Below are 25,087 nucleotides of genomic sequence, written 5' to 3' on the forward strand. Positions count from 1 at the left end.
ACTATAACTGCGATTGGGTGGGGGAATACCCGGTACATTTGGAGGCGCTGCTGAGATAGACCTGGGGTGCCCTATTAAGTATTCTAAATTGGTTACTGTCCCAATCATCATGTCTGTGCTCACGCCGCAACAAGTGAGCGAATGGGCCTTAAAGCTCCACGAGGAACCCAGCCACGTGGTAGCCGTAGGGAATGTTTCCACACGTGTGCCGATGAGTGGAATCTGGAAAGCCCTAAAGAAACTCCTGGGTCTAGACCAATTGTGGGGATAGACCATAAGAATGGCGTCCCTCGTTACTGGGCTGCCGTACTAATGAGGGCGGAGCAGGATATATGCTGGGAAAATGCCCCTCTGACTTTATCAGCCCTAGGTGCCCCACCAGGAGGCTACCCTCTTATCTATGCAAAGAGCCCTAGTGAAATTAACAGAACTGTGATCAAAATGGAGGCTCCCTCATCCAGTGAGTCACACCTAAAATGGCATCTCCTGCCAAATCAGGAGAGCACACGTGCTGCTGACTGCAAGCCTGCACTAAATTGTGTTGCAAAAATCTGCACAGGACTGGCGGGAAAACCAGAGCTCCGCCCCCGCAATGTGAGTGACTCAGTGCAGAGCCAGAACCACTCAGTGATAGAGCGTGCCTCTCCTTTAAGTTCCACCAGGGGGAGCAAGCACAGTGAACAACAATCAGCAACGGCTGTTCCCACTAAAGAAAGTACAGAATGCAGAGAAACACACCCTCAGTTGTATGGAGTATGGCGATCAAAAGGAGGGAAAGTATCCTTTCTTGTGTGCCCACGCCTACAAAAGGACTTGAATCTGTCTGGTGGTATGGACTTTAACCATTTTAGGCTACCCATAGAATACCGGGTGGCAGTGGTGGATGAAGAGCGGTGCATAAGATGTGTTTGTAACCAGTGTGACTTCCCAGGTGGCAAACAGACCTGGGGTCCCAAGTGTGCCTGCTGCGGGGCACAGTTCCTAAAACCCGTGCTGCTGTGTGCTACGGAACCTGCAGAGGAAGATGCGGCTAACCAGCCTACCTCCGCTACAGAGGGCCCGTGCGCCCTAACCGCGGTTCCAGATTCGGTTCTAATGCCGGAACCACAGATGGAACCACAGAGGACAAGTGAAGCTGAGGACAAAGAGTCGGTTGCCTCGCCTGCTGTGGGCCCGTGTGCCCTACTACAGCCAGTCCGGCCTAAGATGATGGTACCGTCGGTCCTAGGCTTGGGATCAGTACCTAACAACGACAAGGGTGAGTTGACTGCCCCAGGGGTGTCAGGTGTGAGCTTCCAGGTGACCGCGGAGCACGGTAGCTTCTTAAGTCTGGCCACCAGGGTGAATGGCTCCACTCGGCATCGCGTCCTGGTGGAGGTGTCCCCCTTAGAAGATAGCTGTCCAGTGGTGCGAGTGGACCAGTACCCACCGCCTATCGTCCAGGTGAAGAGGAAAGACAGCAGCCAACCAGCTGTGGTGATGCGCCAGCCGGCGGACCCCACACGTGAAGCTGAAGCATCAGCGACGGACCATGCTGTGGACCCGCTGCGCCTCGATATCCCTCGGCAGCAAGCGCTGGTGCGGCCGGAGCTGCGGAAGAGGCTCCCAGCCGTGGCGACTCCCAGTGTGTCGGAGGGACATCCAGAGACGGGACCGGAGGAAGAGGAACCCATCGCAAGCCAGCGCAGTGGTGAGGCACCTCCTTACTCCCCACAGGCTCCGATGGAGGCGACCGTGGAAAAGGCCCGAACTAAGGCTCCTGACCTGAGTGTGAGCCTGTGCGCTCCAACCCAAATGGTCCCAGGACTGGGATCCAACGCTCCCGAGTTTCAAGACAGTGAGTGGACTGCCTCAGAAGTGCCGGGGACAGGTCCCAAGATAGCCGAGTTGGGAACTGACAGCGTCCCCGAGGACATGTTGGCCACCATGAATCACCGCAGTGGTAAGGTATCAACCAGGGGGTGCAGGATGTAACAAAGACTTTGAGTATGGAGACATTGCCAATTGCTCGCTTCCCAGTGGAAGCCTCCCAAGTGCGTAGGGACAAGGACTTTGTTGCGAGTGATTCCGTGAAAATTGCCTCCTTTAAGCCCAAAAAGGAGCGCTCCATTCACCATGTGGTGGACCGCGGAAAAGGTCAAGGCCTCCTGGCCTACCGCATCCATGTCGCGGATGGCCGGGTAAAGGTCTGGCCAAGAGACACTGTGCTATTCCTTCCACCAGAGGGAGGAAGTAGTACGGAACCGGTGACTGTTACCCCAGAGCGTGCTCGCCCAGAGATTCTCCCGGGGGAGGCTCACAAATGTAAAAGTGAGGTACCCCCACATGATCAGTTGTGGGCACCCCACCATTGGTCTCAGCAAACAGCTAAAATTCAGCTGACCTCGGGTATTACTGTGTGTGATATGCCATGTATCAGTGATGTTAAAGTCAACATGTTAAGTTGTACAGTTTATGCAATGCATTTTTATTGTGTAACTTTCTGTAATGTGATGCTGTTCTCCAAGCGGAGACGTTGGTATTTTCACCAGGGGGAGAGTGTAAGGGGGTCGCCCCCGGTTCCCCTGATCTTCCTTTGCCCCCTGCCTTCCCCCTGTGGCAGTGGGGGAAGGGGATGGCGACTTCTCCCGGTGGGCACCGCCATCTTGGTTGCGGCGTGAGGTTCGCGCAATGCGCAGAGGTTGGCCAGGGTAGCGGTGGCCATCGCCAGTGTGCCGGAGCTCTGGAAGGTTGCGCAGGCGCAGTTAAGCGTAGCGGCGGCAATTACAGCGTCGCACATGCGCAGTAAAGACCGCGCACGTGGTCCCCATAGGAAAGAGCTGTGCCATGGACTACAATTCCTAGCAGCCTCTGGGGACTGCACTTTCATCCTGGTCACAGGCAGCATTGAAGCCAATAGAGCTGGCAGACTCTCATGCTGCAGAGTTGCAACAATGTTGTGTGCAGACAGGGTTTTTGTCAGTTGGATCCAGGAAGAGATTGGGGAAGGTAGTGTACACAGAGCAGGGCTCTGCTGTACTAGGCCAGAGAAACCCCAGGCCCCAGACAGGCCCAACTCCCCACTAGGTTAGTGGGTAGTTAATAAGGGACGGCCCCTAGGTTGGGGACTCTGCCCTTAGGTTCGTGTGTGTGTGCGTCTTGTCAGGTCACAGCTGTCAGTGCTGTGAGGGCTGACAAGAAGGCATCGTGTGAGGTTGCAGTGCGTTGCTGCAGGTGTTGGGAGTAGTAGGTAGGAGTTAATCAGAGGGGATTGTGTATAGTGGAGAGGGGAATAGTGTGGGTGCAGGGGGTCTGCGACCCACCTGCATAGGACAGGCTACCCCGTAGGCCCCTATGAGTTTCCCCTGAAGCCATTTAAGGTTTCTGTGCTGTAGGGACGGCCTATAGTAGCAGCGAGCATCACCTTAGTTCACAGAGTCAGTTAGGGACTCAGCAGACGCTGCGCATCCGTTCAGAAGGTTGGGCGCAGACCTCCGCTGCCGCTGCAGAGGCTTTCCGCGTGGGATCGTCCCTGATGATGGTTCCGGTGTTCTCCTGTCATCGGATCCTTTGTGAAGCCAGTTGCAGGCCAGAGCACTGCAGGTAACCCTTATCAACAAGTGCACCAACGATCCTATTAGCTTCACTAGTGACTGCGCAGTCACACATATCCTCTCTCTATAAGAGTGCGGAACATTTTGTGGGGATTATTGGACACGGGGTGGGATCACCCGGTTTAGATGGGAGCATCCTGCGAGACGCATTAGTTAGTGTCTCCTCTAGAGAGGGACACCTGTTGATCTGTTGCCTGTTATGCAAAGAGAGTATTATTGAAGTTGCCATCAATGGTCAGTAAAGCCCTTTGCTAGGTCCCATCCAGTGTATGTGGTTATTTGTATGTGTCCTGCGAGGAACAATTCCCGCTCTGCTGGGAACCATCGCAGGTGGAGGCGCTGCACCGAATACAGGGTTACTCATAATATACTTGCCCCAGGTTCCCCGTGGCGGAAGCTCAGCCCTCCTGAGAGCCTAACAGGTAAAGCACCACACCCGGTAACAGTAGGTTCTCCGCACTCACACTATATCTGCGATTGGGTGGGGGAATACCCGTTACATATATATTATTATTATGAGATGTTCCATGGTGTGCACCTCAGCGCCCTGTTTATTTCCCCATTCTCTGCATCGAGACATCCTACAAGTCTGACCTCCTCGGTTAACGGTCTGTGCCAGATTCAGTATACGAAATGTCATTAACAAGCTTGTTCCACATGATACTGCTTTGAGCAGAAGATGGTGCAGTGCGTGAAACCAAACTCTTCTAAGCATGGATACAAAGAGTCTGAGATGTACTTCACTTGTATAATATTAGATGTATTTATTATTACTGTGGAAAACTGCTGTGCATCATTTACTGAATCATATATCAGAACCTGACAGTTTTAACGGATGGAACATGTTCTCTATTTCAGTGTATATTACCCAGAAGGAATTTCAGCAGATTTTAGTAATATATAAATATATTTATTCTTCCCCTTTGCCTTAAGCTGAATTATTTAGTGTCTGCTGGTAGAGAAGACAAAACACTTCCCTTTGCATAGAAATGTCTAAGGAGGTGAAGCTTTGAGGGTTCAAACCCCGCATTTCCAGGATTTTGGTGTTAGTTCAGATATCCCATGTAGAACTTCAAAATGAACTTTTGAATCCAAACAAAATTTGAGCCATAACCTAAGAAAGGCTAATCTTTGGATTTTTATTTACATTTGTTTTATTAACTGGGCACATTTTTGGGGTTCACGTATAGAAAACCCACACACTTACAGTATACACATGACTTTCGAAATGGTTTGCTCAAAAGTAAACAACAACAAAAAAACATTCCTGTTATTTTCAGGGGGTTTTTCCATCATTCTTTTTTTTTTTTTTACCAATGTAAAACCAATTGAGTTCTGGCAAAACCAAAGCCTACATTAAAACATAACAGGAAAAAAAACCCACCAGTAAAAGTGCCCACCCGTAGAAATGTCCTACAAAGAATTCTTAAGACTGTTCCAGTCTCTAAAGCAGTACAAAGTTCTAATAGCTGTAATGGCCCTAAAACCATTTTGGATGTGATACTTTTAAATAGACCAACTAGAGAGTTCGTCATACATGTCATAATAGTTTGTACAGAGCTTTCACAAGACCACTGGTTTCCTCTGTAAACTCTTCCTCATGTCATGACGATACAGAAGAAGAACGAGAGACATACTGTATGAAGTATGAAAAGCTGGGTAAACACAATTACAACGTTAAAGAACTATCACAATCTATGTAAAATCTACAGTCTCTCAAGCGTGAGAGCGCTGAAACTCACTGCTGTCTCCAAGGTCTACTTATATTCACATCTACTCACCCTGTTTAGTCCATTTTTGCCATATCCAGGCAGTGATGCAGACTTGGAATAAGGCAGTCCTGCAAACACAGCAATACAGTCAGATCATATATGACACAGGAATGTGGCTTTAAATCAACATAAAACCTACAGTGGTAGCACTTTATAAAAACGTGTCTATACATATCAAAGCCCTAAAGCAGCAATCGAAATGCAGTGTTTGTCAGCGCAGAACATCTCAGACTTGCCCTTTGCGGAGGATACAGCACTAGAAAGCTTGAGGACAAATTGTGTTTGACTCGTATAATCATTTTTCTTTTACATGGGGCTGTCATTATAGGGTTTGCTACATACTGCAGAACAATTCAGGTGCTTTTAACTCTGTCCTCTAAGTAGCACTAGGTAAACAAAGTGGGAAGAGGGTAACTTGAGATATTCCAAAATAAGCAGAATCCAGGGGTTAACAGGAATACCAATAGATTGTAATATCTCTTATAGTGAGTAGGGGCAGCACCAGATTTCTCATTGCACAAACCCCAATGATAGCAGTTTTTCATTTGATAAATCTCGTGCAGTTTTTGCTCCAGTCTTGTCCAAGTTCTGCAGCCAGAACATTTCCTTTTACATAACTTCTTAGGCCTCGTTCAGGGTGCAGGCTTCGGAGGGAGGGCGTGCTGCCGTGGGACACAAAGTATTCAAATTGAATACTGGTTGTCAGGGTAGCAGCTGCCCTGTCTCCGAAGCCCGGAGTTGACGCTGGCTACAGTTTCAATAAACGAAAAATTCGTTTTTTGAAGCTGCAGCAGCGTCACTGGGACCTCGGCAGCCAATGAAATCATTCTTGAGAATGATTTCATGACTGCAGCTTGGATCCCTAAGCTGCCGTGTGTAGCCCCGCCCCCTCCCCAACTCCTGAAACAGTCTGCTGGGGATGAACACACATCGCCCAGCAAACTGCCGCTCACCCTCCCGCCCTCCCTCCAACTCCTGTCTCTGGCACCCTGAACGAGGTCTTAGTTATATGTGCAGCAAATAGAAAATACCACGTGTGAGCACATTCACGTCTCAAACAGGCCCACAGCCCTGCATTTTCCCATTATCTCTTACCATACAGTGCTTCCACTGCAGCCAGGGATTCTGGGTAATGACATGCAAATGAGCACTCGCAGTGTGTCACTTTGTATGTAGTTACAGGGATTCATTCTTTATCATTGAGGGCACTTCTCAAAGCACAATCTCCTCCAAAAGGCCCGATGGTGGAGTTGGTAATACTTGTTTGTGTTAATAGTCATTGTAATCCAGATATTGAAAATGTCACAGGTACCAACAACAGGGTTTAAAAGAGTGGGACCAGCACATACAAATGTACCAAAGAAAAAAATAACACATCTAATTTTCATTTGAGAACAGTGCATTGCTGCTAATGTTAAGTGGAAGGCCCCTTTAGTTACTCACGTGAGTATGTGGAGTCTCCTTGCATCCTTTGGGATGCGTCTTTGTACACTCCAGAGCTGTGGGAAAGTGACTGTGAATCTGTATCTGTTGAATTACTTTGGGCATCCATTTCCCCTTTGAGAATCAGCCAGCTTGTTTTTACCTAAGCAGAAAAAGTGTTTAATTGTACTAAATTAATCTTGGTATCAACATCAAAAGAAGAAATGTATGTATGTATTCCCTTTCAAAAGGTAGTGGTGTAAGCCAGGGGTGCTGCTCAACTCCAGTCCTCAAGCCCCTCCCCCCCCAACCACCAAAAAACAGGTCAGGTTTTCAAGACATTGCAGCTTCAGCACAGGTGGCTCAATCGAAGACTGAGCCTCTGATGGGATATCCTGAAAACCTGACCTGTTGGGGTGGGGTGGTGTTGAGGAGACTGGAGTTGAGCACCCCTTGTGTAGGCAACTTTCATTATTTCGCTTCAGGAGCAGCTTGGAGTGCAATGTGCTGTGATTCTGTGCATGTCCCTCTGACGGCCAAGGGGTTAAAACCCTTCTAGCAAGTGCAGTACATTAAATGTCAGCAGAGCATATCAATGACAAGTTATTGAGCTTCTATAAAACACATTTGCATTCAAAGAAATCAGGGTAATCTACTCATTCTGTAATCACAATCAACAAGGTAAACAAAGCATTTTCTAAAGAAATGCATAATTACAAAACAGAAAATGAACATAAGCAGAGATTTATTACCCGGTTCACATTACTGCATATACTTGATGTTCCGAAACGGGTAACTCCGGCTTTATATCGAATTTAGAAAAAGGCAGAAAATTTTTGCAGCCACCACTTATGAATCCTGTAAAGTTGCATTATTTTAAATGCATGCTGATTTTTTAAAATGTTTTTAAAAATTAGGCTGTCAGATGTTAGCTGTCAGATGTCTGCAATTGGACCATGTAACCCCTCATGAGGTACCCCTGTGGAATTTGATTGAAACCCCTCCCTGCCAGAGATGGAAACTCACTGCAAGATCATGCATTTAAGAGCTTAGAAGAATTACCCTTGATTAATGGACCTCTTATAAATGTATTGGTAAATACAATCCTTTTATAGCAAAGGGTCTGTGCAGCTCCCTTTTTTTGGCAGGGGGGATATTATATATATATATATATATATATATATATATATAAATATATATATATATATATATATATATATATATATATATACACACATATATATATTACTTGAACCAGGGGATGCCTCTGTGACAATCTACTTTCCCCCGACCTTTGTGGACCCCGTGGTTTCCGATTCGGAAGCCGTTTACCTACCTTACCTTTGGACACAATATGGCCGCCATGGTCAGTCTTGGTCTGGCAGCCCATAGACAACAACAACATCATCAGAAGATGACATTGCAAGTTTCTGTTGGTGGTCCCTTTTTCGGATTTGTTTGTTATTATTGACAATATATTCTGTGGATTCCGCAATTCGATGCCGGATTGTAAAAATCCAACCCACAGATTGCGGAATCAGCGCGATGCACTGTTACAATTTGCCAGCGGGTTGTATCCTTTGGCGGTTTTGGATTAATCCGCCCTGACTGAAACTGAAGCAATTCATTGGCGGATTTTACACCGCGGAACGGATTTTGAATGCCAAACTCAAAACAGATTTGGACTGCCTCGCCCATCTCTAGATTTTAGACTTATTTTAAACATTTCCTATGCATTATTATGTTATTTATTTGAGCAAATCCCAAACCAAACAAATCGAGTTTTGGCAAAATCAGAACCAAAACATGGAAAATACAACAGGGACCACATCCAACACAACAACATGAAAAACTTTTATCCCAAGACATGAGTAAAAGAGCCCAGAACCGGGAAGTTCCCCGTGGTCGGGTGATTAATAAATAGCATGGTGTTACTTTCTTTACATTTCCACCCAAGTGCTGAACCTACAACCCCAAGTAAGAAACCCTACAAACACCACAGGACTCCTTCATTCCTGCTTTATACTTGCTGATACTAAGAAGCAGCAATGCTATCAATATTATAATGCAGGGGTGCTCCAGTCCTCAAGCCCCCCGCCTCCCCAACGGTCAGGTTTTTGGGATATCCCAGTTTCTGCACAGGTGGCTCAATCAGAGACTCAGTCAGCACCTGTGCTGAAGCAGGGAATGATTGACACACCTGTGCTGACGCAGGGCTATCCTGAAAACCTGACCTGTTGGGGGGGATTGAGGACTTAGTTGAGCGACCCTGCTGTAATGTTTGTTTATCTATAGAGCGTGGAGGTTGAATCATTAATGTTCTGTTCAGGGACAACCATTCTAGGTGAAATTGGAAATGACTCTTTCAGACAGTGATACCATCCCTCCAAAACATTGCACACAAATATTTAACATTCTGCATTATTCTGTTATCAAATCTCAATGAAAACAATAAAACAACAACTATATCATCCAGCCTCATTTCTATAAATTCTATTCTTATCAGAAAATAAAAAAAACGTGAGCAGAACTTTCTATTAGCAAAGGCAAAGAAGGGTGGTGAGCCGTGTTGGTCCTTTCACCCATGTAGTAACACAGGAGGGAGAGGGAGTAGGCGGTATGATACCTTTTATTGGATCAACAAGTAGTTGATATGTTACAAGCTTTCCAACCTCTGACCTTCGGAAACTGATGAAGGACCCCGAGAGGTTAGAAAGCTTGTAACATATCAACTACTTGTTGGTCGTATAAAAGGTATCATACCCCATACTCCCTCTCCCTCCTCTGTTACTATTGGCAAAGGAGAATAGAAGTAGCAGGATACAATTGATACAAAATAGATGCATAGTATTGCTTCACCTCTATAACTTTACCTTCCTACTATCGGGATCTAAATTGATATCGTCACCCTCAGATCTTCTTGATGCTGAAAGAAAACGTGTTGGAATAATCATTAAAACAGAAAAGGACAAAAAGGCAAACATTTGGGTGTAAGGCAAAATATTAGTTCCTTTCATATTAAATATGTAGGCCCAAACTATGACATAATAATGCATTTTCCCAGCAATCCATGTGAGGTCGACCTGAACATGTCCATTTGCAAAGAACATGCTTATGAAAAGAAAAACTCGTTCGGGAGACATTTGTCTTGTGTGGAAATAGTTGTCTTGTTGAAGAAACGTGAATAAAAACGCGCAGTGCAGCTTTGGCAGAGAAATTGTTAGAAGCAAAATATCAATGGTGCATGGCAGTAAGCAACTGAAAATGGTTTCATGGGAAGATTACTATGAAAATAAATGTTACGTCCAAATAAAGTTATGTAGATGAATGAATCTGCTCTGCTTTGAATGAAAAATATTGCAACTGAATGTAATTTAGTGCAGGATCCATGCAAAGTCCTCATATTTTACCAATCCATTACCCCAATGACAATTTTAACATATAAGCTAAAGTGAAGGGAGTTTGTAATATAAAACAATGTTTTTTTTCCTTCAAACCCCTTGAAAACTGAACAGGTTAATAGTCTACTGCAGGGGTGCTCAACTCCAGTCCTCAAGAGACACCAACAGGTCAGGTTTTCAAGATATCCCTGCTTCAGCACAGGTGGCTCAATCAGTGGGTCAGTCAGAATATTGGCTCTCAGAATGACTGAATCACTGATTGAGCCACCTGTGCTGAAGCAGGGATATCCTTAAAAACTGACCTGTAGTAGGCCACCCCTGGTCTACTGCACACTTGAATGAACTCATATGTTTTACAAAAAGTTACATATTTTCTAATTGTATCAAACTTATGAAGCAACAGTGTTCTAAATCAGAATGCACCAAGACAAGATTCCTTGTAGAGATTCCAGCCGTATGTATAATGGTCTTTCATTCTCTGTGTGGCTTGTGATTACATAGCATTACAATTCATGAACATACTGTAGAAGAAAAGAGAAGCAAGTTCTATGCAGAATGTAAGCAAGTTATAAATGAATATTAGTGCAGACAGTTTTCTGAAATACACAAAGTGAACAAATGGTAGCAGAACCTCATAAGCATACACATCAAAAATATTAAACTAAGCATCACGCAACCTATTTTTTACTGGAAAAGGTTCCGTTTCAACTCTGTTGATTTGATTTTCGGTTTTACATAAAGCTGTTACGCTAGTTTCCGTACTGTCAGCCACTTTTGTTTTTCATAACCCTTTCAGTGCCTCTCTCCGCGCTCCCCCCCCCCTCTTACCGCGGCTCTGGCGTCATGACGTTACCATGGCGACGCGTCTAAGAAGCCGCTGGAGCCAAGGTAAGTGAGGTTTACAGAGGCCTTCGCCACTTCCCCGACACTTAATTTAAGTGCCTTTGGGAAGCGCGCAGGGCCTCTGTAAACCTCGCCCCCCCCCGCAGTCAGTCTCGCGCCCCCCAGTTTGCGCACCACTGGGTTAAGCCTTGCTGAAAGTGGCTGCTTGCCTGACACTACTGCAAGCAACTTGGGCACAGAGACACTTGTAATAGATACAACTGCCCTTTAATTTGTTTGTGTCCTTTAATTTTACCTACAGTAAATTGAATCTACTTTTTACAAATCTGGCTGAAAAATGGTGCTGTATTATAGATCAGGGGTGCTCAACTCCAGTTCTCAAGCCCCCCCAACAGGTCAGGTTTCAGGATATCGCTGCTTCAGCAAAGGTGGCTCCATCAGTCCCTGCTGTAGCACAGGTGGCTCAATTAGTCCCTGCTTCAGCATAGGTGGCTTAAACAGTTTCTGCTGCAGCACAGGTGGCTCAATCAGTCCCTGGTTGAGCCACCTGTGCTGAAGTTGGGATATACCTGTTGGGATATCCTGAAAACCTAACCTGTTGAGCACCCCTGTTATAGATGACCTCATAGCCTGGCTGGAGTGCACCGTTTGAGATTAAGGACCAGATGCACAGAGCTCTGTTAAGTGAGTAAACGTGATGTTAACCTGAGTTAATGTCACATTGTCCCTTAACGTGCATCTTCAAACTACAACTCACGTCTTGGCTCGGAAAGGACATTGTGTTAACTATACAGGACGTTGGTGATACTTATATGCAAAAGAGGCATTCCCCTAACAATACCTACAAAGCTCTGTTAATGCAGGTATTTCACGCGACGTTAGTTAACATTATACATAAAGGTGGCGTTACTACCACCCAGACCCGGAAATATGGGGCTTTCTGCAGTGGAGAGGATACCTTCCCAAACACTCCTTTATACCGTACAATACAGGTGGTCCTCGTTACCCGTCGCTTTACTTTACGACAGACGGCATATCCGACACGTCACAATGCAATCCAATGGGGAAGTTTTCTGACGCTTACCACAGCTGATTAACACGGGACTCACTTTACAACGGTTTCACTATCCAACGCTACTTTCCGGAACGGATTCCGTTGGATAACCGAGGACTGCCTGCACATGGAGAGATACTTTTGAACAAAACTTAGAGACATGGGAATTAAGCTAATTTGTATATACAACGCATATTAAAATTATCCCAAGTATCTCAGATGTGTCCTGTTTTATTCACAGGTATTTCTGCGTATTGTATAAAGGTGTGTTTGGGGAGGTACAGTATACAGTATAACTGTAAATCACTGGATACACTAGTAAAATATTATTCTATCTGTTTGTGTCTCTGTGTGTCAGTCAGTCTTTCTCAAGCTTAGTATACTGTATACTTGCTACCTTGCTAGGCAAGCTGAAGTGTCAAAGCAGAAATATGCTAACTACAGGAGTTGGTTTGCAAATTCGTGGGCAAAATGTAGCAATTTTGCTGTTTTTTGTTTTGGGGAGGGAGTAAAATGATGCATCTTTTCCCAAGATTTACAGAAATTCTGAAAACATTTTTGACATTTTGCAACATCAGGGTCACTGCAAATATTTTCGTGAATTTCTTTGGTGGGAAAGCTGTAAATGTCCCCGAGTTAGTCCATGGTTGTGAACTGTATATATTCACGTTAATTTCCCATACCATTTTCCTTCCACGGCTGATATCAATGTCCCCTTCCTTTTATATAAGTGCCAAGGAAAAAATGGCTATTACATTTCCAGTTATTTTTGCCAGTTTTTTTTTTATTGTATCCAAGAAAATAATACACTATTAAAACATTTATATTGTGTGATCCCCATATATGGGTGGCTCACTAATATTGTGGTCTCCATATATGGGTGGGTCACTGATCACACACTCCTTTAGAATGGAAATACAAGGCCAACAATTTCTTCCACGTTCCTTCCCACTTGCAAATATCCAGACCAACGTTAGGGTGAACCTGTGACAAAGCGTTGGGAGCAAACAGTGAATAGTGCAGGCTCTTTTTCAAGGGTTTTACATATGTGTCTTGATATGAAGCTGTCTAGGACTTACAGGCTATGTAAGAGTTTAATACTGTACACTCTGAGGATGAAACTCAGCACTGTGCAGTGTGAATTGGGGATTTCATTGGGGTTATTTACTAAAGCCTCTCGGCGGCAAAACCAGAGCAAAGAAAAAAAGTACCATATTTATCAAGGCAAAGAAATGCCATTGGAAACAAATGAAGCTTTTTTCCCTTTGATAAATCTGCTGCAATTATTTTGCACTCATTACCCCTAGTTTTGCAGCTGGGAAATTTGACTAAATTACCCTCTTGTTTCCTTGGTGCAAAACGGGTGCATTTTCGGGGCAACAAAAATGTGCACCAGATTAATCAAAACAGGGAATGAGAATAAAACCTCCAGAATTTGTTTTCTTTAATGCACCTGTTGCCAACAATGATTTAATCCACAGATCCCATAGCAATCTAGAGAAACAATAAGCGCCAGCTTCCAGTTCTAGAAAAGAAGAGGAGAAAATCCAGAGCAGCAGATTGCATCGGCTCAATGACACCATGAAGACCTGGGTACATGTCTGAGATGTGGATGGACCCCGCGGGGACTTATTAGCCTCATGTGCAACTCAATGCTATATGAGAACATTAGCAATATGCCTTCTTCAGAGCCACGACACTAGACTTTCTCACTCTCCAGTTCAGGAAAGCCTGCTGCCATTAGTTGGCCAAGTGAATGAATGACCTTGTCCTGCAGGGGAACAGCCACATTGGTATAGCGATGAAACACTGGAGGAGATAAATTGATGAACGCAAAGTGACAAGAACACGAGCACAACCTAATCTATGAACTGGAAATTGTGCTGGTATACAGTCATTTGAGTGGAGGTAGAAGAGGCCTTGCGCTGTAAAGCAGAAAGTCTAAATACTCTCCTACGGAAACATCATCCAAACCAGATTTCATCAGCAACCAAATAATTAAGAGCTACACATGTACACACTTGTATGCAGATGTAGCAAGACTTGCTGTCCTCAGCGCTGCGGACGAACAAGCAAAAGGTTGTGGTGCTAAGGACAGTGTCTGTCGTGACAGAGCTGCGAGGGGTCCATGCTTCTCAATGGGAATCCCCCGCAGCAGTGCCGTGACCACCGTGGTTTCGTGACAACACCGAAAACAGTGAGTCTTGCTACATCTGTATGTGAATGCACGACTGGATTGTTATCACATAAACATAGCTTTGATGGGATTCCCTGAGTAGAGGGTTGAGAAACACTGCACTAAGGGGCTTATCTTATATCAGTCGATCGGGCCACTTCCGGCTAATATTCACCTGGTTGGCTGCTTCGGTCTAATATAGGATAAGCCCCTAAGCTCTTTGTCAAATGAAAAATCAATAGCCAAACCACAGTGCTACAAAACTACTATAGCAGAAGTGCTCAACCCCAGTTCTCAAGGGCCGCCAACAGGTCAGGTTTTAAGGATATCCCTGCTTCAGCACAGGTGGCTCAATCAGTGGCACAGTCAACATCTGAGCCACCAGTGCTGAAGCAGGTCTAGCCTTAAAACCTGCCCTGTTGGTGGCCCTTGAGGACTGGAACCGGGCACTCCTGTATTATAGCTTTTCATCAAGTAACAGACAAACAATGGGGATGTTCATGTTCATCACTGATTCTTAGGTGTGAAACTGGCACAGACTAGCAGCCAAGGTATAAAATAATTACAAATCCCATTAACAGTGATGCATTATATTTCTTTGTCCCAGTTTTGGAGCCAGTATACTTCGATAAGTGACCCCGTGGTGTTATCTATTAAAGTCTCAGGACTGATACAGTACTTGATGTATTTCACTGAGCTAATGTAGCAATATTGGCTGGCTGTATCTTTATAGCCAGATGTATATTTTCCACCACCAGATGGCAGTATTACTTTTTAGTCATTTTCTTTTATAAAATTGATCAGTAACTAAAAATACCACTTGTGGGTGCATTTGCATGTCCCAGCCAGGTCTGCAAAAGTATAGTGATAAAGTGAAAAAAGGCGCAACAGATAAAGGGTAATCACTATAATTAAAGTGAAAATAATAATAAACTCTTCTAATAAGTGAATAGAACAATCAAATAACACAAAAAGTGAAAAAGTGATGTATAAATATAAAATGTATACAATATCACTCCCTACTCAAACCCACTGGAAGGGGTAGTCTTCACTCGTCCCCAATGGTTGCAGTAGTAGACACGAAATCCCGGGGGAGCATAGGGAGAAACACAAATAAAAACAGATCTTATTGCAGTGGAACTGGGAATAAGGAAAATGAGTTTCCAGAATCTTGGCTCCTGTAGGATGGCTACTTACAAGATGTAAGAGTCAAAATAGCAGTGTTGACAATCAGTCAGTGGTGGATGTTAGTGTGGCAATCATCAGGGTGGTTCAGGTACTCAGGAAGGTAAACCCCAGTAAAAGAGAGAGAACAAACGTGCATAGCGCAGATCAACCAAGGAAAATAAATATTTTATCTAAGTAAAAAATGCACTCACAATGTAAAGAATAAAATCGGGCATGTCACACTTAATAAGTGTATGAGAGGATAACATCAGCCAGCTGACTCACATCCCCTCACTTTCCGTGCTCCTCCGTCTCTGCCTCTGCTCAACTGCGTCACCGCACGGCTCGGCGTCTGACGTCAGATCCGGTTTCGTCTGTTGGTGGGGGCTGGACCTTCCGTGATCCCTCTCCAGACAGCTCCGCAAGAAAGACTCCCACTCAACGCGTTTCGCTACGTAATCACGTCGGCTTAGTCAGGAGTGTCACTAAACACTTACATCTTTTAAGTAGCCATCCTACAGGAGCTAAGATTCTGGAAACTCATTTTCCTTATGCCCAGTTCCACTGCACTTAGATCTGTTTTTATTTGTGTTTCTCCCTATGCTCCCCCTGGATTTCGTGTCTACTTCAGCCAGGTCTGCAACCTGCAGCTAGGGATTCTAGGTAATGACATGCAAATGAGCACTCACAGTGTCACTCTTTACTTCTCATCCATTTTACAATGGACCCCTACAAGCCTATGCCTGTCGTACTACACAGCTTTTCAGCACAGCCTGCATTAAAGAGGTAAAATAACATTGTTCAATACTGCAGTTTGTCAGTTTATTCTGCAATATGAAGCAATACTGAATATAGTAGACTTCCAACATTTAAAAACGTAATTTCTCTAGAGAACAAACAGCCAAAGGTAAAATTATTATTTATTTTTTTAAGCAGAAACGTTATTTAAAAAAATATATATATATACTTGTCATAAACCAGGAAGGTTAACCTTGTTTCTACCTAACTACACTAACTAGACAAAGTGTACAACTAGTATGTCACATTATCATAAATAACATGGAACTTGTTTTATACATGGTAATTGAGCAGAAAGAGATTTGTATACTACTTTTTTAATATTATTACCTTACTGGACATCAGACACAGACACAGAGAAAGATTACCTCCAATGTGAATTTCATTATTCCTTTCGTGCCAAATAGATGGCGATTTTGTGTTTCTTTTAACTGATAAAAAAAAATGAACCTACTGCCTGTCAGGTGGAATATTTTGATTAAGTAAGGTCGAATTTTTAGTCAAACGGTGACCATGTGATTTTGTACTGGGAAAGAGTTCAATGTAATTAAAATGCCAATTTACACTGCTCATTTGCTCCAATCCGTGACTTCTTTGTTGTTGTTGTTGCTCATTTTAAAACGAGGCTCTTCTGGTGTACTGTGTGACTGCGGCGGTCATGCACCTTGGGGACCTCCCACTACAAAGACACTTCAATCTTCATCGTTGATGATTCAGGAATAGTGACCTTGCCAGCAAGGCAATGACTACCAGTAGCAATGTTGGTGAAACTGAAACGGCTGCTTCCATAAATGCTGACACTAGCAGCTGATTACATTGGCAAGGATGTTGCTGGTGCCCATGTTTAGTAATGGTACCCATCAGCAATGATTAAAGTTACAGTGTCTCTTGATCTAGGGTTTCCCATGTGCATGTCAAATTAGGCATCTGGTGTCTCACCCAGACAGTGACAAAGAATGTTCCTAGAGATCACTGCCCAGATTGCAGGAATATAGGGAACCTGAAGCTCAACTGAATTAAAGCAATCCAAGCACGCAGTTTTGTTTGGCATTTTCTTGTATTTTTAACGTAGGATTGAAGCATGGAGGGCTCCGGAGCTAAACCAGTTCATTTGAGCTCCGGGGACCCCCTACCTCCTGAGATACTTCCCTCCTTAAGGAAGGAAGCCGCTCAACTCGGCTACCAGGGTTCATGTAATGTCGGAGTTTCAAAGCTCCCGCGCCCTGCTGACCAATATGAAGTTGTGACATCATCAGGTTGGGCTTCCTATTGGCCCGAGTGACGCGGAAGCTGTAAAATTTGCAGAGATACCGGCACCCCCCTTGGAGGTCTGTAACTCGTGAAGTAGAGGGTCTCCAGAGCTGAAATGAGCGGGGTTCAGCTCCAGAGAACCCTTGCTTCAAGTCTTTGTTAAAAAATGAGAAAATAAAATACGGCTTGGATTGCTCCTCTAAATAATGATTTAAAGCTTATCACCATTAGTAAATAGGGAAGTTACTGCGCATCAAACTGCCTAAGTATAACTCTCCCCCAAACTGGAACGATGTAGTTAAGATCACACGTCACCACTGAAGCGAATTCATTCCCACAGAGATATCATCGGGCTCACATCTTCACAAATGCAAATACTATACCAACGTTCATATCGTTTTCTGCCACTCTGCAGCATTGTTTTTAGTGTTGTATGTTTCGTCGTTTTAAACCTATTTTGGAATCAACTATGTGAATGACTTTGTTAATACGGGATTTCAAAATGAAATTTGTATTTGTCGTCAAATGGCATGCAAGAGGAAAAATAGCAGCAAGCAAAAAGCGGACTGTACCATGCTGTTTGTAGATAGGGGGTTTTCTATAGATGTTATCTTTTACTCCAGTGTCTACAGAAGAGAAAAGGAAAGAACAAAAGAATGAGGAAAGACAGGCCGGCAACTCATTTCTTTTCCATCACTGCAAAAGCAACCGCTGGGAAAATATTGCATGTGTCGTTCTTGGCGTTAATGTCCTACAGGTATGTCAAAATATTAGTACATGATGAGGCAAGCAGGGCTGCATGGTGGTGCAATGCTATAGGCAACTAATTATAACACAATAAGCCAAACCTCCAGAGATTAAATACTACCGTACGTATGTAGTTATAATGTTAGTGTTAGCAAAAAAACAGTACAGTATATGCTTTTGATTTCCCCATTTCAGCTCAAGGAAAGAAGTTGAAGTTATTTGTAATAAAGAACTCCCAGTGCATTTACATGTAGGAATTTACACATGCTTTAATAAAATAACAAATATATTTTAAAAATATTAATTCAAAGGAAAAACCTGACACACTTTTCAAGTAGCAAAGATATTCTTGACAAATAATCAAGACTACCAGTACATAAACACGCACGTTTGGAGATTATAGTAGCTGTGTAGCACACGCCTACCTGGGACATGGAAATGTCTAGGAGCCTGCTGATAGGAAGAAGCTGAAGATTTGCTGTCTGAGCACATGGATAAGCTTGGAGTGCTCCGGCCACTTTCACTGCCTCCAATGGGAAAAGCAAAGAAAGCAGGTCAAACCAGAGAGAGAAATCAGAGTGTAGCCATTTATCCCATTCAGTGCTAGCAGGGTCCAACTTTAGCTCAAAAGATTTGAAGGCCCCACTGGTGTTGATGGGATGAAAAACAGAAAGTGTATTCACGTTGACTTACTAATCCAACCTCTGCCAAAAATGTCTTGCAATCAAATATGAATGAGGACTATCTTCAAAAACAGTGAAATCAACACTAGCTCTAAATCAGGGGTGGCCAACTCCAGTCCTCATGGGCCACCAACAGGTCAGGTTTTAAGGGTATCCCTGCTTCAGCACAGGTGTCTCAATCAGTGGCTCAGTCGTTGCTGTAAATGATCAATTTGATAAAAATATTGAATTGCATCGATTGGTTTTGGAGTACAAAAATGCATCATAATAACAAGGTTTTACATAGTGCTGATGTTTAGTGTAATTAGGTGTTAGTACGGTAAGTAACATGCAATATGTGTGTGATATAGCATTACAGCATGTATGCTATATTGTAAAGCAAATTAAGTGACACATTGAATAGTTCCCTGTTATCTTGCAAATGCCTCTTATTGTATAACAAAAACATACCAACTAATCAGGATCCATTTTATCCATTCTACACTTGGAAGATTGGCTTTCAACAATGTTTCATACCTCCTGTGGTTTATCTTCCAGTGCATGCTTTAATTTGGAATGATTTGATTTGCTGTGACCTTCACAAGGTTTGCTCTAATCAGACTTATAACTCCCGCTTGTGCTTAAATTGAGAATGTGATTTTAGACTAACGTTAAAGGTATGAAGGCATAAAGAGCAATTTAGTGCTATAGTAAGAAACATAGGTTGGATTATTGAGTCAGGGATTAAAAAAAGTATAGCAAAGCATTCACCACCACCACCACCACCACCACCACCACCACCACCACCACCACCACCACCACCACCACCACCACCACCACCACCACCACCACCACCACAACCACCACAACTACCACCACCACCACCACAACCACCACCACCACAACTACCACCACCACAACCACCACAACCACCACCACCACAACCACCACCACCACCACAACCACAACCACCACCAGAACAACACATCTCTGCACAGAAATGGCACAAAGCAGACAATTGTTCTACCAAAAGGTTTCCACACAATATGTAAGCAGATAACGGGGGACGTTTTCTGGTCGATTCATTATTTTGAACCCAAATGATCTCTATTTTTAATTCCTATACTGTATTTGCCCCTATAAACATAGCCGGCTCATCTACAGCGGTCACACTGCCGCCAATACTCAGAAACAAGATTTACAGGTGAACGGACAGCCGCAACCATCGGTGGCAAAAAGAATCAGTCGAACTACATGTGTACAATCATTGCATCTAGGGTTAAAGTCTGGCCCTTGGTGCTATTATAAGTTTTAATAACATTAGTTTGAATACATGTATAATTGTAGATATTTAGCTACTGTATGCTTTGAATCATCTCCACTCTGCCAACATCCTTCTGGAAATCTGGCCTTCAGGACTAAGGGGCTTGTTCTAGATCAGCCAAAGTGGTCGATCTGGGCATTGTCTTCTGAAATGCCCCTTTTACTTCAATGGGGAATATCACCCTAACACAACCCAATCTGCAATTTTGACTGATATAGAATAAGTCCCTAAATGCGGCAATGTACTTCTCAAAATGAGGACTGTAAAGTGATAACTTAAAATTTTTGGGTACTTGCTAATAAACTATTCTTATGCTTCACAAACTAATGTGATGGGTCCAAATTCCTTCTTACAAAATACTTTGTCCCATATCCACAAACGGGTGCAAAGCTTTAGTACGCCTCAGGTCCCATTCAAATGAAGAGGAGTAAAAGTGTGCTAAAGATTAACAGTCCTTTTGAGGATCTGGCCATTGTGTACTAGAGTTTGATTTTTAAAAGGTACACAATTAATAACATACTATTTGCAATCAGTCCTTCTAAAGTAACAACATAAAAGTCAGAAGTAAATTTGACATTTTAATCCATTAGGCAGAGTAGACATTACTTAAGATATAAAACACACATAGAATTAGTACATCCGTTGCATAGAGTGCATGGAACATGCAGAACATTGTAAACATACCGTAGACAGTATATTGTTTAATGCATTAGCCCTTTCAAAAAATGCAACCATGCTTTTATAGGGATAGATTTGCCTTTGAAGGACCTTATAATGCAGTTTGCAGCTATTTCTGAGTATTTAACATAAAGTACAGTCACCAAACTACTATTAGCTGTAATGCAAAGCCCCATTTAGGAGGACAAAATAAATAAGCAAGTTGTTAAATGACAAATAATGACATCATCTGAGTTCCAATCAAGCAAAGGATTGCCATGTTGCCTTATTCTCTCAGTATGTATGTATGTCTTTATTTATATAGCGCCAATAATGTACATAGCGCTTTACAGTAGTAATACATGTGACAATCATATAATAAATAACAAATAATACAAATAACAGATCATGGGAATAAGTGCTTACTGAAGACATAAAAGTAACATTTAGGAAGAGGAGTCCCTGCTCCGACGAGCTTGCAATCTAATTGGTAGTAAGAACGTACAGAGACAGTAGGTGGGTATTCTGGTAAGTGCGTCTGCAGGGGGCCAAGTTTTATGTATCATGTGTATAGTATTAGCCACAGTGCTACTCATATGCTTCTTTAAGCAAGTGTGTTTTGAGTTGGGTCTTAGCGGTGGATAGAGAGGGTTCTAGTCAGGTATTGAGGGGAAAGGCATTCCAGAGGTGTGGGGCAGTCAATGAGAAAGGTTTAAGGCGGGAGAGGGCTTTAGATACAAAGGGGGTAGAGAGAAGACATCCTTGAGCAGAACGCAAGAGTCGGAATGGTGCATAGCGAGAAATTAGGGCTGAGATGTAAGGAGGGGCAGAACAGTGTAAAGCTTTCAAAGTGAGGAGGAGAATTGAGTGTGAGATGCAGGATTTGATATGAAGCCAGAAGAGGGATTTCAGCAGGGGAGACTCTGAGACAGATTTAGGAAAGAGTAGAGTGTTTCAGGCAGCAGCGTTTAGAATAGATTGTAAGGGAGACAGTAGAGAGGCCGGAAGGCCGGACAGCAGGAGATTACAGTAATTGTGGCGGGAGAGAATGAGGGCCTGAATCAGAGTCTCAGTGAAGTAATCATAAGAGGTTAATTGATTCACCATGTCTATTACTTTATGAATAAATTAAGTAGCAATAAATGCTGCTGAAATTTATATTTGAAAACAATTGAATTACTGGGCCTCAATTTACTGTCCTAGAAGTTACTGTACCAAAGATTAGTAGAGGTGGTTTCCAGCAACAACCATCAATCAGAAGCAGGGATGTTAGTGGGACACACCGGTAAAACGCATGTGCTGGCAGCCATGTTTGATTTCTGCTAAAGAGGCAAACTTTTATGTTTCAAGCACCTCCAAAACTGGGTTCTCTCCAAGTATGTGATAGATGCATTAACGCGCCTCTGTAATGCGCCTAATTTTTGCAGAAAATATTATTATCAGTCCAGAAGATCATTAATAAAGAACCCGAGAATTTGATCTGCAAAGAGATATTTGACAACTTTGTCTTACTGGGAAAAGGAAGAAGCCAATGCATTAACATAGGAATCAGAGGTCATTCATTATTTGGTTAAAACATATTGATATTGGTATCGTGAATCTCAAAACAAGAATGATGATGAAATGGAGTGCATCTGGGAAACCACATCATCTTGACAAGAAACTTTCTGCTATGCCCGCAGAAAAAAGTGTTTGACTAACGCATTCTGCCTTTGCTCATCTGTGGCTCTAACATACAAGGACTATTCAGAAGAAAAGAAGCAAGACAAGATGTACAGTATGCTGGGAATTACCCATACAGGAAAAGAGCAAATCAAAACATACTGTACAACCATTTCACTTCATTCCAAAAGTTATCAAGAGCCTACGATTACCACATAGAAGGCCATTGGTATAACCATTCACCTGCATGGGGTGGTAATATAGAAATATTTAAAGCATGTTTCACATGCTCTGCTTACAACAGAAGAGGCATAACTCAGTTTCCTGACGAGATTGACATTTGTAAATATGAGTAAATAAGGGCTTGTACTATTACACTTAACATATAGCTAGCCTATAATCCCCAAAACACACTAAATGAAGATATTTTTTACACCGATGTTTTCAATAATTATCTATACATACATATGTTTAATAGATCATTATTGACTATTTCAGTGCTGAAAGGGCCTACAGCGCATTGCAGACCAATGCATAACAGTCCCGCCCTCCCCCAGCAATAAATAGTAAAGTATTATGAAAGCGTAAAAAAAAGTATAATATTAGACTTTGCCTAATATTTACCCATTCTCTGCCTTCTTATAGTACTGACAGTGTATGCAGCATTATACACAACATTTTGCAGACAAAACGAGTCCACGGCCTGCCGAGCTTGCAAACTAATTTTGGTGTATGGGCACATGAAGGTTGAGTGACGTGTACAAGGTCACGCTGAAAGTTGAACCGGGGTCCATCCCTTGAGAGGCAGTGACATTACCACTGAGTTACTTCCTAAACACTTATAGAAATTGGTATTTACATATGCTTCTCTGATCAATAATGTGTACACAATGCTGACCTTTCAAATGGTACACAGTTTAATCTATACAATGACTTCATTATTTGTCTAGTTGACTTTAAACAGAGCACAGGTTTGCAATGTGCTGCTCAGCATGCAAGATTAAAGCAGCATTTCATGTTTAGATCCAATGACTAAAAATGCATATCTTGCACCTTGCAATAAGCAACAATGGTTATGGCTACATACCACTTACTGCCTATGGATTCTCATATAGAGAATGGATAGTGAAAATGTTATCACATTTTAGGACATTATGGGACACTATTTTGACCCTCTAACACAGGGGTGGCCAACTCCAGTCCTCAAGGTCCACCAGCAGGCCAGGCTTTCAGGATATCCCTGCTTCAGCACAGGTTGCTCAATTAGTTTGACTGAGCCACTGATTGAGCCAACTGTGCTGAAGCCGTAATATCCTGAAAACCTGGCCTGTTGGTGGCCCTTGAGAACTGGAGTTGGTCACCCCTACTCTAACACTCCCAGAAAATAACTATTGGGGGGGGGGGGGAGTCATCTTCAATGTGGGCAGACACCAAACACAATTGGCATGAGAGATCTGGGTAACAAAATGTATGTGATGGCTATACTGACCCACAAGGAGCCCACAGGGGAAGAAAATCTATAGCCATAGCATAACGCCACAATAAGGGGAAACAGGGGGGTTGTATATCACCCATCATCTCACTAAAATGAAATGTTGCTTTAAGAAAAGTGAATCTACTGTGTAGTGAAAAATGAGGCTTTCATTTACATACAATACATTAAAAACATGGACAAATTAAAACAAAAATGTCCTTTTGCCAGGAGCCATGCTTTCACAAAAATAACTCAATCCAAACAACGACATGTCTACTACTGGAATCACGTCACAAATGCCATTCCCGTCCTTACCTTTGAAGAAAGGGATGTAATGATGCCTGAATGTAGATGTAGGGCTTGGGTGTTGGGACAGGGAGAGGCAGCTACTGGTACCAAAAGGCAGAGTACCAGCTGATAAGGCAACAAAGAGTAAATGAAAATAATGGTTTAGTTCCATTACTGGAACTCATGCAACATAGCAGTGATATAGAGCATTGTTACCATCGTGAAATGGCAAATAAAAATACCACTTGGGAGCACATTCACGTCTCAGACAGGACTGCAACCCAGCTATTCACCATTATCTCTTAGCATACAATGCTTCTACTGCAGCCAGGGATTCTGGGACATGACATTCAAATGAGCACAGTGGGTCACCTTTTGCTTCTTGGCCCTTTTATCAAGGTCCCCTATAAGCTTATGCCTGCCGTATTACACAGCTTTTCCGGCATAGCCAGGGTTAAATAAGTGCATAGCCAGTAAACCTATCACGATATGTAAATGTGTATAGCTTTCTCAAATGTATATGACTTCATGCATTTGCAAATGCTTCAACAGCGCTGATTGCTATTTTAGGTGGGCGAATATTTGCAAATATTCTCCGCACATTGGAATCTAGATTTCTGCTAAACCTACCGTATACCAGTCAAGTGAAGAACATGTCAGGAAAATTGTTCTGATGGGCAGCTCCATAAGCAAGAATTTGGATTTTGTTTCCCACTAGTAAAACTAACATTTTGCTCACACTGGCCCATGTTTACTAAGCAGTCTTCTGCCTGGAGACCCGTTACAGCCCATTGTC

The 25,087-nt window shown here is 43.1% G+C and overlaps 1 protein-coding gene across 9 annotated transcripts in view; it reads right to left on the reverse strand.

Moving 5' to 3' along the window:
* Nucleotides 1-25,087, reverse strand: part of ABLIM2 (actin binding LIM protein family member 2) — a 248,534-nt gene that overhangs the window by 38,773 nt on the left and 184,674 nt on the right. For 5 of the 9 annotated variants that reach the window (XM_075569883.1, XM_075569890.1, XM_075569935.1 and 2 more), the window contains 6 exons: nucleotides 24,319-24,417; nucleotides 18,650-18,751; nucleotides 18,050-18,103; nucleotides 9,661-9,713; nucleotides 6,809-6,950; nucleotides 5,375-5,433 (listed from right to left, as the gene is read on the reverse strand). In XM_075569883.1, coding sequence (XP_075425998.1) covers nucleotides 5,375-5,433; nucleotides 6,809-6,950; nucleotides 9,661-9,713; nucleotides 18,050-18,103; nucleotides 18,650-18,751; nucleotides 24,319-24,417 — 509 coding nt within the window. The remainder of the gene's footprint in view (nucleotides 1-5,374; nucleotides 5,434-6,808; nucleotides 6,951-9,660; nucleotides 9,714-18,049; nucleotides 18,104-18,649; nucleotides 18,752-24,318; nucleotides 24,418-25,087) is intronic. The other 4 variants (XM_075569900.1, XM_075569908.1, XM_075569918.1 and 1 more) reach the window with 4 other exon arrangements.

The sequence above is a fragment of the Ascaphus truei genome, chromosome 1, assembly GCF_040206685.1.
Source record: "Ascaphus truei isolate aAscTru1 chromosome 1, aAscTru1.hap1, whole genome shotgun sequence".
NCBI lineage: Eukaryota > Metazoa > Chordata > Amphibia > Anura > Ascaphidae > Ascaphus > Ascaphus truei.